Below are 17209 nucleotides of genomic sequence, written 5' to 3'. Positions count from 1 at the left end.
AGACTCTGTCATTAGTGTTATGTTTCTGTGAGTAGCCACAGGGTGGGGGATATAAGCTTAGGATAATATCCTGCTGGTGATGAAAGCGAAACTCCAGATATGAAAATTGCACATTTAATGGATAGATCTGTATTGGCATTTCTGTCTTTATCACCAGGCCCTGTAACCTTTGGAAAGTTTTAAATGTCATATCATATCCTGGCAATCTTAGTCCTGCTGGTGCTGAAGATAGAGGTGCCAGTACATATCTGTTGTAAAGTAAATGCATAACTTTCATTTTAGGTGTACTGTTTGACTGTAACATAGGCATGTAAATAGGAAAGCAAATTGTGCTTAATAAAGTTTTTTGTTATTGATCACATACTGCTATGGAAAGAGCCTCTATACAGAGATGATGTAGAACTTTGTTTTACAACTGGAACTAGAGCAATAGCAAAAATTATAAATGTGGATAACATTATATGGTTTATTGGAAGGAAAGAGCAGTTTCTTATAGGAATTATTGATAAATGATTCAGTAAGTAGTAAACTGCTATTCCAGGCTTGAGACTTATCCTATTTTGTCAGGTATCACAGTGGGTTTTGAAAGTTAGAGTTTTTTGCTGGTGATGTGAAGAGTAGTGTAATAGTCATAGAATGATTGGCTGGTTTCAGCACAATCCTGCAGTGGCTGATGTAGTGGAAAAATAGGCGGATGCTAGGATTTAATGTTAAAACAAAATCCAAGGTTATGCATTCGTGAAGGGAATCCATAGAAAATATAGTTTTGGATGACTCCAATCCAAGAAAAAAGACTCACAAATAGTGAACACTCCGCACACCCCTCACAGTCCAAATAATAAAGCAGCAAAAATCCGGTAGCAGGATGAAACACAGCTGGTATAGTTAAAAACACATCCAAGGGCAGCAGTTCAATCCAGTACAAGTCTTTTATTAAAGCAAACAGATAAATCCGGTAAGTGCTTTCACCCAGCAGGGCTTCATCAGACCATAATGCATCACTGATAACTCCTTATATGTTACAAAAGGAGCCAAAAATCTAAATCCAAACATTTTCTTAAAGTGGCAACCCCATAGTCGTATCAAACTTCTTATTCTAAAGACATTAATTGCATCACCATCTGTTCAAAACATGCAAAGATACAAAAATATATAAGAAAATATAAAAAATCTATAAAAATACATTACAATATATAGATAGAAATATAAATAAATAAAAATATATATATAAATATATACTCAAACCAGTCTATACTCTCATTTCATAAGGACACAAATTTCATGTGTCTGTTGTATACAAATATAAGACATAATAATAATCACCATCTGGTGGACAATAGATGTTATCTAAGCCTTCTAGATTTCAAAATCGGTTTCAGGGGTACCTTATCATTAAGACCTGGATAAACGTCTGCCCTAAACCGAATTATCCATTTAGCCTCCTGTGTTTCAGTACGGTTCCTAGTATCACCACCTCTAGGACCTGTGGGTAACATCTCAATAACTCTGAATGTGAACATGTGTGTCGCCTTTCTCTAATACATGCTTAGATAGTGCATTGACTGTGGATGTAACTTTAATTTGGTATACGTGTTCACGTATTCTGTCTCTGTTTCCTGTCTGTCTTGCCCACATAGAATCCATCACATGCTACACAAGTAGCAAGGTAAACCACATGCTCAGACTGACAGTTTCCAGAGACACGAAACTCATAACTCATACCATTCAAGGGGTGCACAAAATTACCACTAGAGTCTATTAAATGGCAAAAATTACAACTAGTGCAAGGAGATGTACCAAAGGTATTATAGACTTCCTCTTTCCTACTCCTCTTAGGATAACACAACAGCTTCTTCAGGTTAGACCTGTTCTTCTATACAAAACTTGGTGTGTCCCCTACCACCTCTCTAACCACTGGGTCCATAGTCAACACCTCCCAACATCTTTGACATTGCCCACATCCTGTAGGAGTCTTTAAGAAGTCATGCCATCGAAATGCTTTATTGCATAGTAACATCATGCACCCAGGATGTGTGTTTAGATGTGATTAGAGGTCAAGCCATGAGGACTTCTCGTTACAACCCCTCTCTAGAAGGCTTTGAAACTGAGTTAGAGAAATTGTGTGAGAGATTTAGTCCAGGGCTTACAAGGATGAGGAGATTGAGATAGGAATAGCTGGGATCTCCTCTTTGAGAAGAGATGTGGCTACCCCCTATTTTTCAGATTTTTTTAGATCCCAAGGAAATGGCTGTTGACCGAGTATAACCAAAGCACCCTATAGCTACAATGGAACATGGTAATGTTAAGATCCCCTTTTTCTACACTAAGGATGTGGGCAATGTTAAAGAAGTTATTCGATCACATTGGGAGGTGTTGACTGTGGACCTGGTGGTTAGAGATAGATATAGTAATTATTACAATTTTTTGTAGTTCTAACATTTGATATACTTAGTGAGACAGTTAAATACATTATAAAGCATTATTGGCAATTTTTATCAAAGTGTCAAGAGTTGAAAGGTTTGGCAGAACAGAAGTTAACATTTTTTTTTATAAGAGAGGGACTAGTCTCAAAGATATGTTAGTTTAAACTAAATTTAGTAGACCAACAGAAAGGTTAATACAGCATATTCAATTTATAGGTACTGCACCATGTGGCAGATGTTTGGGTTGCAAATATATTGTGAGTACTTTTCCTGTTATTAATAATATTAGGTTTAAGGCTGTTGCAGCATTTAACTGCCTTACAGAGAGTGTAGTTTATGCGATAAAATATGGATGTAATAAATTTTATATAGGTCAGATAAAGAGAATGTTTAAAGCTAGACTGTTGGAACATATTAGGGACATTAAAGCATAGAAAAAAGAAAGTCCCTTGGCTCAGCATTTTAAATTGCATCATGCTAGTGATCCTAAACATTTAACAGCTACAATTTTAGAACAAATAAATGTAGAGAATGTGAATAATAAGAGAAATCGGTTATTATACAAAGAGACAGTTTTTATTTTGAAGTTTGGGACTTTGGTCCCACAAGGTTTTAAATATTGATTGTTGTTTGAAATGTGTTATGTAGTTTAAAATATGTCTTTAAATGAAATTGTTCAAATGCATATTTTTGGTATTTTAATGTTTAATTGCTTAATTGATTAATGGATTGAATGTTTTATTGGATGTTAGTGGGTATAAAATTAGTTAGTAGCATTGTGAATTTACTCCTTGAAGGCTTAGTACAAGCCGAGGCGCCAGAGTGTTTTGCAATAAATCGGGATTTACTTGACTACGAGTTGTTTCTTTTTAATATCCATCCAGCGTATGTTGTATATTAGATATTACAGGGTTCCTGACTCTCACAAGTTCCTTTTCAAAACTCCTACTGCGGATCCTGAAAACATTTCACAGGGACCCAAGGGCATTAAAGCGTCAACTGCCAAAAATCCTACCCCCTCTGATGGAGACTCCAGGGCGCTGGATAGATGGGGTAAGAAGTTATACACTTCTGCAACTTTGGCCATTAGGGCCTTGAATTGCCAGTTTCATATGTTAAAGTATCAGCAGCATATTATTGGATTGCTTATACAGAAAATGATGATGATTCCTGATTGTGCTGAAAATAAGGATTTAATGCATTCTGTTGAACAAGGTGGTAAACATACTTTGCAATGTGGTTTTGATTCACTAGAGGCATCTTGCAGGGCTGCTGTAACTGGGTCTGTACTTAGAAGGCATGCTTGGTTTAAGGATCAGTCCTTGCCAGATTATGTTAAAGCGAAATTACTGGATACTCCCTTAAATCAAGACCGCCTGTTTGGCAACAAGGCCGAAGAATTTCTTAAAAAGATGGAGCAAAAAGCTAAATCTATGCAACTGTTAAAGATTTTTTTTACAAGTACAGCCTCCGAGATTTAGTAGGCATTGGCCTTCTAAGAATTGGTCCTTTCCTGCCTCTTCCAGACCTTCTCAGTCCAAACCCAGATCCAGCAGAGTATATAGGCTTCAGTCCCAGGGTACGCATAGGACTAAGCAGTGGGGGGCCTCCACTTCCAAATCTGGAAGTAATAAAACTCCCCCCTATGGTAAACTGTCTCAATGACTTTTTTAAAACTTCCAAGCACTTCTCAACTGACTGCCCCTTTAGGGGGAAAGATTGCACTTCATGTAAAGAACTGGGGACACATTACCCAGGACAAATGGGTTTTAAATATAGTTTCCCAAGGATACAGATTTCACTTCCACACGTTATCAACTCCAAACGGTTGGCCGGATCTACTTCCAAATCACTGGGCAGAAGCCCAAAGCAAGTACTCTCTCTTAAGCATAGGGGCTATTCAGTTGGTACCAGAAGAGGAAAAGAGACAAGGTTTCTACTCAAGACTTTTCCTGGTACCCAGAAAAGACAATTCATGGCATCCGATCCTGGACCTGTCTACTCTAAACACCTTTTTGGTGATTCCAAAATTCAAGATGCTGACTCTTCACCAGTTGCTTCCTATGCTAGGCAAAGATGCCTGGTTGGCAACACTAGATTTAAAGGAAGCATACCTGCACATCCCAATCAGGGAATCTTGCAGAAGATACCTACGCTTCAAAGTTGGCTACACACACCATCAGTTCTCTGCACTGCCTTTTGGCTTATCTGCTGCATCCAGGGTATTCACAAAGTGCCTAGCTCCAGTCATTGCATTTTGCAGGCAAAGAAATATTCAAATATACCCATACCTGGACTATTGTCTAATTCAGGCAGAAAACCAGAACATACTTTTGAATCATCTGGCTTTTGTACAAAGGGTGCTAACTTGCCTGGGGTACACCATAAACCAAAAGAAATCACACCTGGTACCCTGTCAACAAATTGTATTCCTGGGAGCAAGCTTGAATACAACCTCCCAGATGGCTTTCCTCACGCCAGAGAAACAAATTTACTTGACAACCTACTTCAAACAAGTGGCCACAAAAACCCTGCTATCTGCAAGGCAAATACTACAAGCCTTGGGATTCATGTCCTCCTGCATTCTTCTAATTCCATATGCAAGACTGTATATGAGGAAACTACAACGGTATCTAAAAAGCCTATGGTGTTAACATTCTCAGGATCTAGAAGCAGTGATTCCCATCATACCTTGCCTACGCCTAGAGTTCCTTTGGTGGGCAGAGGCCTGCCACCAAAACAAGGGACTACCATTCACACTACCCCCTGCCGCCCAAACCCTAACCACAGACGCATCAGACTATGCATGGGGGGCGAACCTGTCAGGAAAGTGCATTCAGTGCAAATGGAACCCAAGTCAAATGCACCTGCACATCAATCTAAAAGAAATGTTAGCTGTAAAAAATGCTCTGACAGCCTTCCGGGACCGCATTCTTCCAGGAAAATTAATGGTAAAGATGGACAACACCACTGTTATGTGGTACATAAACAAGCAGGGGGGTACACATTCTTACTCCCTCTGCAGACTAGCCATGGCATTGTGGAACACAGCCTTGAGCTACCAAGTGCATCTACAAGCTCAATTCCTGCCAGGAAAACTAAATACACTGGCAGACAGACTAAGCAGAAATCTCATGGACCAACACTAGTGGAAACTGGAACCAAGGATTTTCAACATGTTCACAAACAAATGGGGGAGCCCAGATTTAGACCTGTTTGTTTCCCCCAGAACTATCAATTGGAAAACTTTTGCACAAGGACTCCCCACAGACAAGCTTGGAAAGTGGATCCTCTGCCCTTTAGCTGGAAAAACCTAACAGTTTATGCCTTTCCTCCTCGGCCTTTGCTATCCAAAGTACTACTAAAGATCAACCAAGACAAACCAAGGACGAATTTGATTGCACCAGACTGGCCACGCCAACACTGGTACCCCCTCTTGCGCATTGTGTCCCATGGCACCCCCTCAGACTCCTACCCTGTTGTCTTAGCAGGAGAACCAGATTCTGCACCCTCAGCTTCAAGCACTGAACCTAGCAGCCTGGCTAATTACCTAATCTCTCCTTTACTATCCCTCAGTAAACCAGTGATGAATATCATTTTAGAGGCAAGGAGGCCTAGTACTAGAAAATATTTTGCTGAAAAATGGAAAAGATTCTGTGCCTGGAACCATTCTCAAGGGATGAGTGCACAGCAGTGCCCAATTTACCTCTGATTTTACAATTCTTAACTGAGATGCTTCACAAGGGCCTGTCTTTTTCCTCAATAACAAATCATGCCTCAGTCATTTCAGCTCATTATAACACAGAACCTCCCCTCTTCTCTCATCCATTGCTCAAGCAGTTCCTCAGAGGGGCCAAAATTTTAAGACCACCCAGGAGAGCTCCAACTCCAGCCTGGGACCTTAACTTTGTATTGGAGAAACTCACACTTCCTCCTTTCGAGCCAGCTGCTACTGCATATTTAAAATTCCTTTCTTGGAAAACAGCTTTCCTTTTAGCAATCACTTCAGCAAGAAGGGTATCTGAATTACAGGCCTTTATGGCAGTGGAGCCTTTCATCATTTTTCATGCGGACAGGGTGTCCCTCAGGACCAATCCTGCTTTCATGCCAAAGGTGGTATCCAGTGTGGCCCTTAATCAGCCCATTTATTTGCCAACCTTCTTTCCTAATCCACAGAACAAAGGGGAACAGATACTGCACTCTTTAGATGTGCACAGACAACTTAGATTCTACTTGGACAGGACTAAACCTCAAAGGAAATCTGAACAACTGCTGATGACATTTGCTGCAGGGACAGAGGGGAAGGCTATTTCAAAGCAAACCATCTACAAATGGATAGGCCATTTCATTCATTTCTGCAATAAGCACCATGGAAAACCTATCCCACAGGGGGATCAGACCCCACTCAACCAGGGCTACATCTACCTCTGCAGCCTTTCTCAGAGGTGTCCCTACCAGAGACATCCAAGAAGCTGCTACCTGGAGTTCTGTACATACTTTCACCAAGCATTACCATTTGCCAATTTTCTCTAAATCCAGAGCTGGCTTTGCCACTGCAGTCTTGCAGGGCCTTATAGCTGGTCCTAATGCTATCTAAATTCCTCCTCCCATCCTTAGCTTTGGGAATCTACCCAAATGTGATGACTGCAACATTGAAACATGAAGAACATAGTACAGTTGTGTACACTTACCATAAATGCAGATGTTAGAGTGTATTCAGTGTTGCAGTCCTGGTTACCCTCCCTCCAGCCCCCTGACTTCTTTTGGCTATACCTCTTCTCTCCTTTACAATGCTTAAAAGCTTTTTGGTGTATTTGCTTTTTTGTTGACGGTATAACCTTGTATATTTATAGATTTAATTGCTTCCCATTAGGGGGCACCTGACATCTGGGGCACGAAAAACTGATGTAATGATGTCGGCTGCATGTTTTTATATCCCTGACAACCTGACGTCACGGAAGAGGAGACCGCAACCGACATAGGACCCAAGACTTTGTTAATCAAGCCGACTGAGGGCTACTGGAAGCAGGTAACCCAAATGTGATGACTGCAACAGTGAATACACTTGAACATCTACATTTATGGTAAGTGTACACAACTGTACATTCAGTGCATAGACTCTTAGGTGCATGGTGACATACAGGTCTTTGGTACTGCACACAGGCTAAGCCTAAATATATATTAGGGAGAAAAGAGAGAAAATTTCTTGGAAATTATGCTTATTGTTTGGAAAAGTGCGTGTAGTAGATTTAAAGATTAAAAAAATGGAGGAGAGGAGGAGAAGGGAGGACACGGATGTAAACAGCAACTGGAAGACAGAAATTTCAGGGTAAAATTGACAAAAAAAATTGTTCAGGGAGAGAATAGCAGGGCTCTGGAATGTATTGTTTAAGGCGTCTGTATAATCTTGGTCATCACAGTCACTTGGAGCAAAGGCTAGGACAAGATAATGGGAGAAGTAGGTACATGCTGTCTGACTTAAATCTCACTAGGCCTTTAATCTTATTTAGCATTCTTATATGTTCATTAATTGGCTGTGTGTATGCAAGTAAAGTGGGAGTTCACTGACAGAAAACTGTCATCTCATTTTCTGAGGAAAAGTTGCAGGGCTTTACTTTGACAGTGGGTCAGCAATCTTGCCCAAAATTTGTAGTCTTATGTGTTTACCTAGTTAGTTGACTGATCTCAGTGCATCTATTCAAGCCATAGCCATTGACTCATTTAGATCAAGAGGCAAGGATTTACACAGAAAATAGGAAACAATTCAGTCCAAACATGCCAACAATTGAAGTCGGTCAGTAAATAAAACGTTTCAAGTCAGAAAGTAAGATAAAATATTTGCAAAAATAATGAGATTACATTTAAGGGCAGGAACAATATTCCAGACCTATGGTTATATGTTAGATGTGCAAACAATGCTGATAGAGGTAATTGTTGCTGAAAGCTGCATGGTATGGGCCTTACACATTTTCCTTTTTTAAAATCTTTTCAGTTTGAGCTTCTGATAGTTGACATTTTTAATCTGATTTGTTTGTACTTGACATTGTTTTCAGAGTTAGCTGGTTCTAATAGTTATAATACTGGCTAAAGATGAGGTATTTGACCTAGTAGCCTGTCATGTAGTTAGGTCAGTACTCTTTGTCTTATGTTGAGATATGCGACTACAATTTATGGCCCTGACTAAAGTCTGCAAATTTGCTTTCCACAAATAAACATTTTTTTGTTTCTTTTCAGGTTAGGTGGTGGTCCAGATGATGCTAAAGAAATTATGCAACACAAATTCTTTGCTGGAATTGAATGGCAAGATGTATATGCAAGGAAGGTGAGTATGTTTGTAGTATCCATTTGCATCTTAGTAAAGAAAATAGGATGTTTCTTCTGAACACAGTACAATGTAAAGACACAGAGTGAAATGGAAATTTAAATTAACTACTAGGTAGATACTTGGTAATCGTATTCAGCGTGCCTGTTCAGTGGTGAACATGGGGAAGGGGGGAGGTGAGAGAAACTGAGACTCGAGGAACTAGCAACAACTGTGAATTCTGTACACATGCTTTATTCTAGTAAGTAAAATTAGTAGTATATTCTGCAAAATGCATAATTTGAAGCAGTTTATCATAGCATGCTGCCCAACAGAAGATACTTCTTGGGACTGAAACATCAAAGCCACCTTGTGTAATGCAAAATAAAATAGAGCACTTATTTAAAGTCCTGTTCTTTTAATTAATGGTAGTAGTGATGCCTAGTACATATGGTTATTTGATTTTTACCTGTACCATAGTCGCTCAGTCAGTTGTTGAGCAGAGGTCATTAAATTTTTTATTTTATTTATCGTTTGGTTAAGTCCCACTAGGCTAGTGACCTCTTTTCAGGAGAAACCAATGTTAGTATTTAAGTTACTACAGGCAAAAGCAAAACCACTGCACCAGATATAGTACAGACCAGGCTCCAAAATATAATGCAAGAAATCCAAGCAGGCAAAGGACATGCACGGCATTAAACCAAACAATGTATTTAGTTAGTAAGGAAAATATTATGAATAATGTTGTACAAGAAATGTTTAAAGAAACAATAAAAGTAGTGAAAAACATGAAACATAAAACAGTTAACAGAAAAAGAAAAAGTATTGGAAAAGCAGATTTCTTTAAATGAGCTAGATAAAGTATTAGGACAAATAAAGATTTGGCTGCAGGACCAGATGGGGAGTGTAGGGTCTAAAAATAAACACAGGTTTAAGGGATTGGCAAAAAGAATACTTTTTAAAGATTTTGAATGAATGGTTATTTTTTTTTTATAAAGAATTTTGTAGTTGAATACTTAAAATTCATATGGAAGAAGGAAGATAGAAAGCAAATAAAAACTGTTGATTTAGTATTGAATAATGATTATAAGATCTTCATGAAAATGGAAAAGACATTTGAGACTAAAATGGAAGATGTTAGCATAAGGTAGTGTGTATATAGTATAAAGGAGAAGAGTTGTCAAGAATTATTAATAGTTAAAGTGAGGATGATATGAATAGAAAAGCGTAACACGTGATGACCTTAATAAGGCATTTGATACAACTGGACATGAAATCTTGTTATATTCTTTCATTATTACCCATAATTCAGAAAGTTAGTAATGGCTGGTTAAGTCAAGATGTACATATAACCAGCCATTATGTACATATGAAGAGCGGTGCAAGACAGGGATGTCCAATGAGTTAGATACTCTCTATATTAGTTATAAATGTGACAGTATGTGAAATAAATCACAAAATCAAGGAGGCAGTGTATATAACACCTTGAAGAGTTAAGAATTTCAGTTTTGTTAACATATGCAGATGACATTATAGTAATTGCAAACAAATTTTGGATAAAAGTAATGTGCAGAAATGAATGTTGAGATGATAGAGATGGCTTTAAATAAAGAGAAAAGTAAAGGATTAAGTGATGTAGTAAAGATGGTGACTTATATTTTGCAATGAATTAAATTTCTGTTAGGTATGAAATTTGGGAGTAAAGATGCAAGTAGAATGCAGTGGTATATAATAGGGTCCCTTTCAGTTGATAGAGTTTTCAGAAATTTGAAATTCATATGGTTGAGACCATATGATCAAGTTTTTGAAAACCTAAAGCTTTTGAATGGAGATTGTGGTACAGTGCAGATCGGGAAAGTTACCCTTTTCCTCACTGTAGTGCAATCTCGGAGTTTGGTATATATAATTTGCAGGGAGTGTGGGGGGCCAAAACATAAAAAAGGTAAATTTTTGTGTTTTATGTTCGAGTTTTTGGAAACTTGATCATATGGTCTTGGCTGAATGAATTTCATTTTTCTGAAAACTTGATCATCTGACATAGACCCATATAACAATAGACAAAACAAACCTGTCTTTTCTGGAGGACATATAAATTATCATTCAGGAAAAAGGCTTTTTTGATATGTTCAGCACTGATGGGGAAAATAGCATACTTAGCAAGTGTATTTATGTTGCCAGCAGTATTTGAAAAGTAATTATTCTAGATTTTTTTTTCATTTATGTGGGGTTCTAGATTAAAACCAGTAAAAAGAGGAGTTTTGGATGTAAATGGAGGAAGGGGTCTTAGGGTTAATTAACCCAGTGGTATATGCTGTTTCATTACATTTGTACAAACTGTTGGTAGGTAAATGAAAAAAAATGAGATATTAGTAAAATTGTATAAATATAAGTATGCTGAAATTTGGGGTATGGTAAAAAGAGAAAACGTGCATAAATAAAGAAATGCTACCAAGAAAAAAACATTTTTTTGGAAAATAATTGATATAGAAAAAGAAAGGTGTGGTATAAGAATATAATGAAAGGTGTGGTATAAGAATATAATGGTAAAACATTACTATGTAAAATCATAGGAAAATCTTAACAGATGGAGAAAATTAAAGTTATAAAAATAAGAAGCAAATGGTAGTCATAAGGTACAATATCAAGATTTTGCCTCTGAAAGGAAATATGCCATATAAAAAAATAGTGATAGATTATGTTTGTTGTCAAGAAGAAGAAACTACCGAACATGGTTTTTTGAAATGTAAAAGAGTAAAAAAGTTATGAGGAAAAACTATGTAAAGAAGATTTTTTTGAAAATGTAAAAAGTGAATAAAATAAACATGAATATTATAAGAATAGAAGTAAAGAATGTGTTAAACGAATAAAGTTATTTTATGTTGTTTGGAATGAAATAATGAGTGAAATTATATTTAATGGTAAGTGAATTTTAGCAACAATATTAAGTAAAACCCAGATGGTTACGGAAAAAGGAGTGGGGTTTAATATGGATAAAAATTTAGTATGATTGTAAAGGAAATTATGAAGATGTGTAAATAGACTTGTATAGCTATATATTTGTACATGTGTAAATATGTTGTAAAATAAGAGTGTTTTTTTATATAAATAAAGGTCCCCTTATTCTTTTTGAAAGGTGCCATGGGATCTTTCACCCATGGGAGCTATCACCAACTCAAGCAGATTGGACCTTGGTTTAGCATCTCATCCAAAGGATGACACTCAGGAGTGCAGCACCCCCTTATACTGCACAGCAATGTCAGCAATCCATCTACCTGGGGTAGGAATAGAACCCACATCCAGAAGTACATTTATACACGCTACTTTCCTTTGTGCCTAAAATAATGTGCATTTATTTAATTGCGCTTAACTAGAGATGTTTGTGTTACTAGGTCTTTCCTTACCTATAACTAGTCATGCCTTGAACTAAATAGAATGTATACCAGCTTGAGATATGGAGCAGCTTTGTGTGCCATGCATTTGTTATTGCACTACAGCCCAAGGGTGCTTTGGTCTGCAAGGAAAAAAGTGACTGCTTTTAGAAGTTTTGACCAGGGATGACACAGGTAAGGCAGTATATATCCCAAATGCTACTGTTTATTGGTTTGTTGAGTACTCCTTCAGGATATACTGTTATTAAGTATTCTAACCTGAAGTTGTTCTTTGTAAGCCTGATGTGTAAAGAACCTTGTACAGTCTTCCACAGGAATAGAGTGGCTCTGGGTATCGATCCTTCCTTCATGTCCCAGCTTCCTAAGAGCTAGTCATAAAGCAGATCATTCCAATTTCCTCTGGTTTGTATGTATGAACCTCCAGAATAGAGAGGAAAGAATTATATACATGATGGTTGTAGTAGATCATCTACTATGCAAACAAAACTGTATTTCAGTTATTTAGACCAGTTGTCTGTCTCCTTCATACCTGGGGAGCAGAGTGTATTGGTATCTAAACAAACCCTTTCTAAATGGCTTTCTGACTGCATTAATTTCTGGTTTGACTACTGTGTAAAAAAGTTGCATGTCTAGTTTAAGGATTACTGCACAAGAACTGTTGCCAAGACTGCAGCATTCTTCAAAAATGTTCCTTTGCAGAATATTCATAAGATGGTTAAAGGGCCTTTATTCAAAACCATCTCCAGACACCACAACTTGGACTTGTAGTCCTGGAGTAGAGTACTGGTTGTCTGTGCTGTCTTCCAAGAGTTGCCGCAGGTCCTCCGGTCCCTTTTTTTCTTTTTCAGTTACTATAGCACTGCCCGTTGTGTTAGGCATTTCTCTACAGCTGTAATCCTTATAATTAACATAGCACAGCTCTTTATTGTGCTTTCCATAACTGACATTGTTGTATCACTTAAACATCAAACCACAAAGGATCAAAAAAGATTAAAGAAGAAATTTAAATGTGTATTTGTTTAGTGCAGTTATCTCCTCTCTATGTTGTTCAAGACTCCTCATGAAAATATTACTGTTACAGTGCCTGCTTAGTAACTTTGGGCTTCTATGCATGGATCACCCAGCTGCTGTAATCTTAAGATTGCTAAGGTGAAAAAGAAAAGGCAAATGTGATTCATATTGCTCCCCAGGACCAAGAAAGTCTTTGTTCAGCCTTCTCATAAGCTTGGTGGTCCAACAATCTCTCCATCTTCCTTTGCAGAACAATACTTTTCATCCAGCAAGAGAGCATTTTGTCACACCCTGACCACAGATCTCATTCTGACAACATGGACAGTCTAGTTTAGTCCTTGCCAGTCATATTTTTAGGAGGGGATATCCGTTCTGTAGGAAAATAGACCTACAGATAGAAATTCCATTTGTCTAAAGGAATTTTTTTTTCTGTAGGGACATCATAAGGATTTGGATGCATCTTCTTGTTCAGTTTTTCAGACCATACAAATATCTTCTTGCCTTGTTTGGTGCTGAGCTGTTATGCTGTTAAAGATAAGTTAATTTTTCATGTATGCCTATGTTTTACGCAGTTTTCTCATTTTGACCCAAAACAATTCATGAAGGCCATTCATTTAAAGTCTCTCAAACTTTCTTTGTCTAGCCTTAGACCTCATTTTCATGACTGAGAGCTTAACACTGCCTCTCTTTGAGCTTTATATCCTCAACACACCATTAGTGTCTTTATTGGAAGACTTTATTATTGATAGCATTTACATGTTTACCTTTGTTTGAAGTGTTCCTTACCTGCAAGCCTTAAAGGACAACAATGGGATATTAAAGCAGATTGCTCAACCTGCTCTCTCTTTTAGTCCATGTACCTTGATACAGCCTTGAAAAATCACCCATGCTGCTTTAAAAACTAATCCACTCAACTGTTTTCCCTGTTAGGCTTCCTACCTTTCTGTACTGTTTTACTTTCATTTTGAAAACCAAGTTGAAAAACCTCTAGCTGGCTCTGAAATGATTTCACATCTGCCAGAGCTCTTGCTGTAGCTACCACAGTGTTTCCTCCCCCAAAGTGATGTAATCCCCGCCTTATTTACATGCTGTATAGAAGAGCCAGTGGACCTCCCACATTGTGATGCCAGAGCTGCCTTGCCCTGCCCAGCCCACTCTTAACCTAGCAAAAATGTCAAACTATAATCTCACTTTTCTGAAGAGCCCTACCGATATGTGACAAAGTAAGGCAGAAGCCAGTAACAGCTGCAAAAACTAAACGTAAATTTGTAATGACCATGCGTAGATATTAATTGCATGTTTTACAAAAGAAGCAGATGTCTGTCACAATGAATCGACAACACTACAATTTACAAGAAGTATGCAATACCGTAATTTTCCTAAATTACCACTTAAAAAAAGCATGTGGGTGCTGTCATTCAAGTCTGTGAAGTATTTTGTGTTTATATTGCATCATTTCTTAGCTATTTAACCAAACAGGAAGGAAAAATAAGTGGGAGTTTGATGCTTTGCAAAACAATGATTATTCCCAGTGCTATGGAGCTTGGTTCTAAATTTGACAGGAGTGCAACAAAAAAGTTTCCCACTATAAGGAAGGAAAGGCTGACAAGAAAACAGTACATTAGTCTGGTCACCTGCTGTGGCTGTCAGTCACATGCAGATAATGGGTCAAATTACCCTTAGCTCTTTGACAGCTAGGGAAGGTAGGTGTGAAGGGGGAGGGAGATACCTTGAAGAACTAGATTTCAGTCTTCACAAAAAAAATCAAGTTAGCATTTTGTAAGAAGAAAGAGCAGTAAAATGCACTTCATTTCTGTTCTGTAGCATTTGCACTGCTTGTGTTTGAAGTAGTCATTGAAACGGGATAAATTTTAACCAAAAGTAGGTAACTATAAGATAGCAGTGAATGCCTGTAAAATCAGTGCACTGACAGGAGCTTTAGGGAAAATGTGGCAGATCTGATACAATTTTTTAGTCTCACACACTGCATTCTGGGATACTTAGAGGCAAACTAAACAGAATTATTTCAAGATGCCAGACCCCATGTGGTCAGAGTCAGAAATTGCGTATAAAAATATCTAGAAAGCTCTAAATAGTCCCAGAGTTGTGTTAAAATGTAGGAAACACCAAACCATGATGAAATAAACATGTTTTTTGAGTCTGTGGGTGCGGTTGTCCTTTAATTTGCACAGAGCCATGTCTAGTCTTTATCAAGATTGGAGTTTAATATAAATTTTTTAACTCAGTAAGTGAACTGGTCTTTTTAGGGTCCTTTTCAGACATCACTCAGGCCACAAAGGCAAGGGTAGATGCAGAAAAAAAGTGTATGCATCCATCAAGCTATATCTTGTGTGTGTGCATGTGTGTGTGGGAACATATACTTTTTTACATAAGTTTTTTTATAGATAGATATGTATACTTTTGTATGTATAACAAATGGTATCTGTTTGTTATATACATACATACATGGGTCTATTATACATGATCGAAATTTTAAAAAGCCGAAACCCATATGGCCGAGACCATATGTTTGACTTTTGAAATTTCGAACCTGTAAAAAAAAAAAACCACCAACCTACATATTGCTAGCAGGGGGGGAAAGCCTCCCTCACACCCCCTGCTATTTTAAATATATCAACTCCGAGATTGCACTACACTGAGGAAAATGGGGAATATTCCCGTTCCGTGCTATAGGGAGCTGTCCGTTTAGAACGTTCGAACTTTCAAAAGTCGATCATATGGTCTCAGCCATATGAAAGTCTGCCTTTTGGAAGTTCAAATATCTGTAGGGGACCCACATACATATGTATATCTAATATGGGTCTACTTTGGAAGCTTGACGTTTCAAAACTTTGAACTTCATATGGTCGAGACCATAACATCAAACTTGAAACTTCAGACAATTTTAAGTGGAGATTGTTGTACAGCTGTAAACAGGAAATTTACTGCTCTTTCTTCATTGTAGTACAATCTCAGAGTTGGTAAATTTATATAGCGGGGGGGGTATGGGAGTGTGTGTGTGTGTGGGGGGGGGTCTTGCCCCCCCTGCATAAACTTAAAAAAAAAAAAAAGTTTTTATTTTTTTATTGAAGTTTCAAACTTTCAAAGCTTAGATGTTATGGTCTCAGCCATATGAAGTTCGAAGTTTTGAAAGTTTGAGTTTCCAAAGTAGATCCATATATAGATATAAAAATCCTATATTTATATATATTTGTATGTATGTGTATGCACAGTTCCATATAGACAGCCAGCCAGCATGTTTTGTGGAAGTGGGAGGAAACAAGACTGTCAGGAGAAAACCTGTGTAGTCTGCTGAAGAACATGCAAACTCTACCAGAGATCTGGATTGAATCCAAGACCCTGAAACTTTGTTGCAAAGATCTTACCACTTGAACATTGTGTGTGTGTGTGTGTGTGTGTGTGTGTGTGTGTGTGTGTGTGTGTGTGTGTGCGCATTTACCCTGTGTCCTGTAATGGTCTAGCATCCTGCCTAGAATTGATTCAATTCAGTGCATTACTCCCATTGACAGCCAGGTTAAATTTTTGCCCTTCATAGCCTTTAATAGGTTCAAATAAGGATTAAAAAAATTGATGAGCGACTATAGGGCATATTCCTTTTCTTCTTCCCCACAAGTATTGCTCACCTTGCTGGAGTAGTTAGTGTAGTCAGTACTGCACCTTTTACAGGGTAAATATTTTGCTGCAGTTACTGTTTTATGTATTTTATAGATGTCCTTCCATATCACTTATGCAGTATTCATTACGTTAGTGATCCCCTGCCAAGGGCGGCCTGACATTTGGCCAGTATACCAAAGCTTCTAGGTTGCTTTAAGGTACGCTGTACTTCACAGGTAAGATCCTCACATACCATAGGGCATAAGGTTACTTCCAGAATTACCATTCTCAGAACTTCTTTGCTGCCAGTCCGAACGTCATCTTTTGATAGTCGTTCTGATCACCCAAGTCGTTGATAGTTACCTAGCCATTCATATAAGTGCCCTGTTGAGTTTTTTGACATATCATTTTTCCTTTTAGCATATGTGGTGGTGTGGGGTTTCATGTCCTAGAGAGAGGGTAAATGCCAG

The 17209-nt window shown here is 37.9% G+C and overlaps 1 protein-coding gene across 4 annotated transcripts in view; it reads left to right on the top strand.

Annotated features, from left to right (window-relative positions):
• The window catches only part of AKT1 (AKT serine/threonine kinase 1), a 1868331-nt gene that overhangs the window by 1673602 nt on the left and 177520 nt on the right, over positions 1 to 17209 (top strand). For all 4 annotated transcript variants that reach the window (XM_044074354.1, XM_044074351.1, XM_044074355.1 and 1 more), the window contains one exon: positions 8658 to 8745. In XM_044074354.1, the coding sequence (XP_043930289.1) occupies positions 8658 to 8745 (88 nt within the window). The remainder of the gene's footprint in view (positions 1 to 8657; positions 8746 to 17209) is intronic.

This window comes from Protopterus annectens, chromosome 6.part0, assembly GCF_019279795.1.
Source record: "Protopterus annectens isolate FY-2018-M chromosome 6.part0, PAN1.0, whole genome shotgun sequence".
In the NCBI taxonomy this organism is placed as follows: Eukaryota; Metazoa; Chordata; order Ceratodontiformes; family Protopteridae; genus Protopterus; species Protopterus annectens.
The sequence above is the reverse complement of the archived record's forward strand: the minus strand, read 5'-3'. Positions and strand labels throughout refer to the sequence as shown.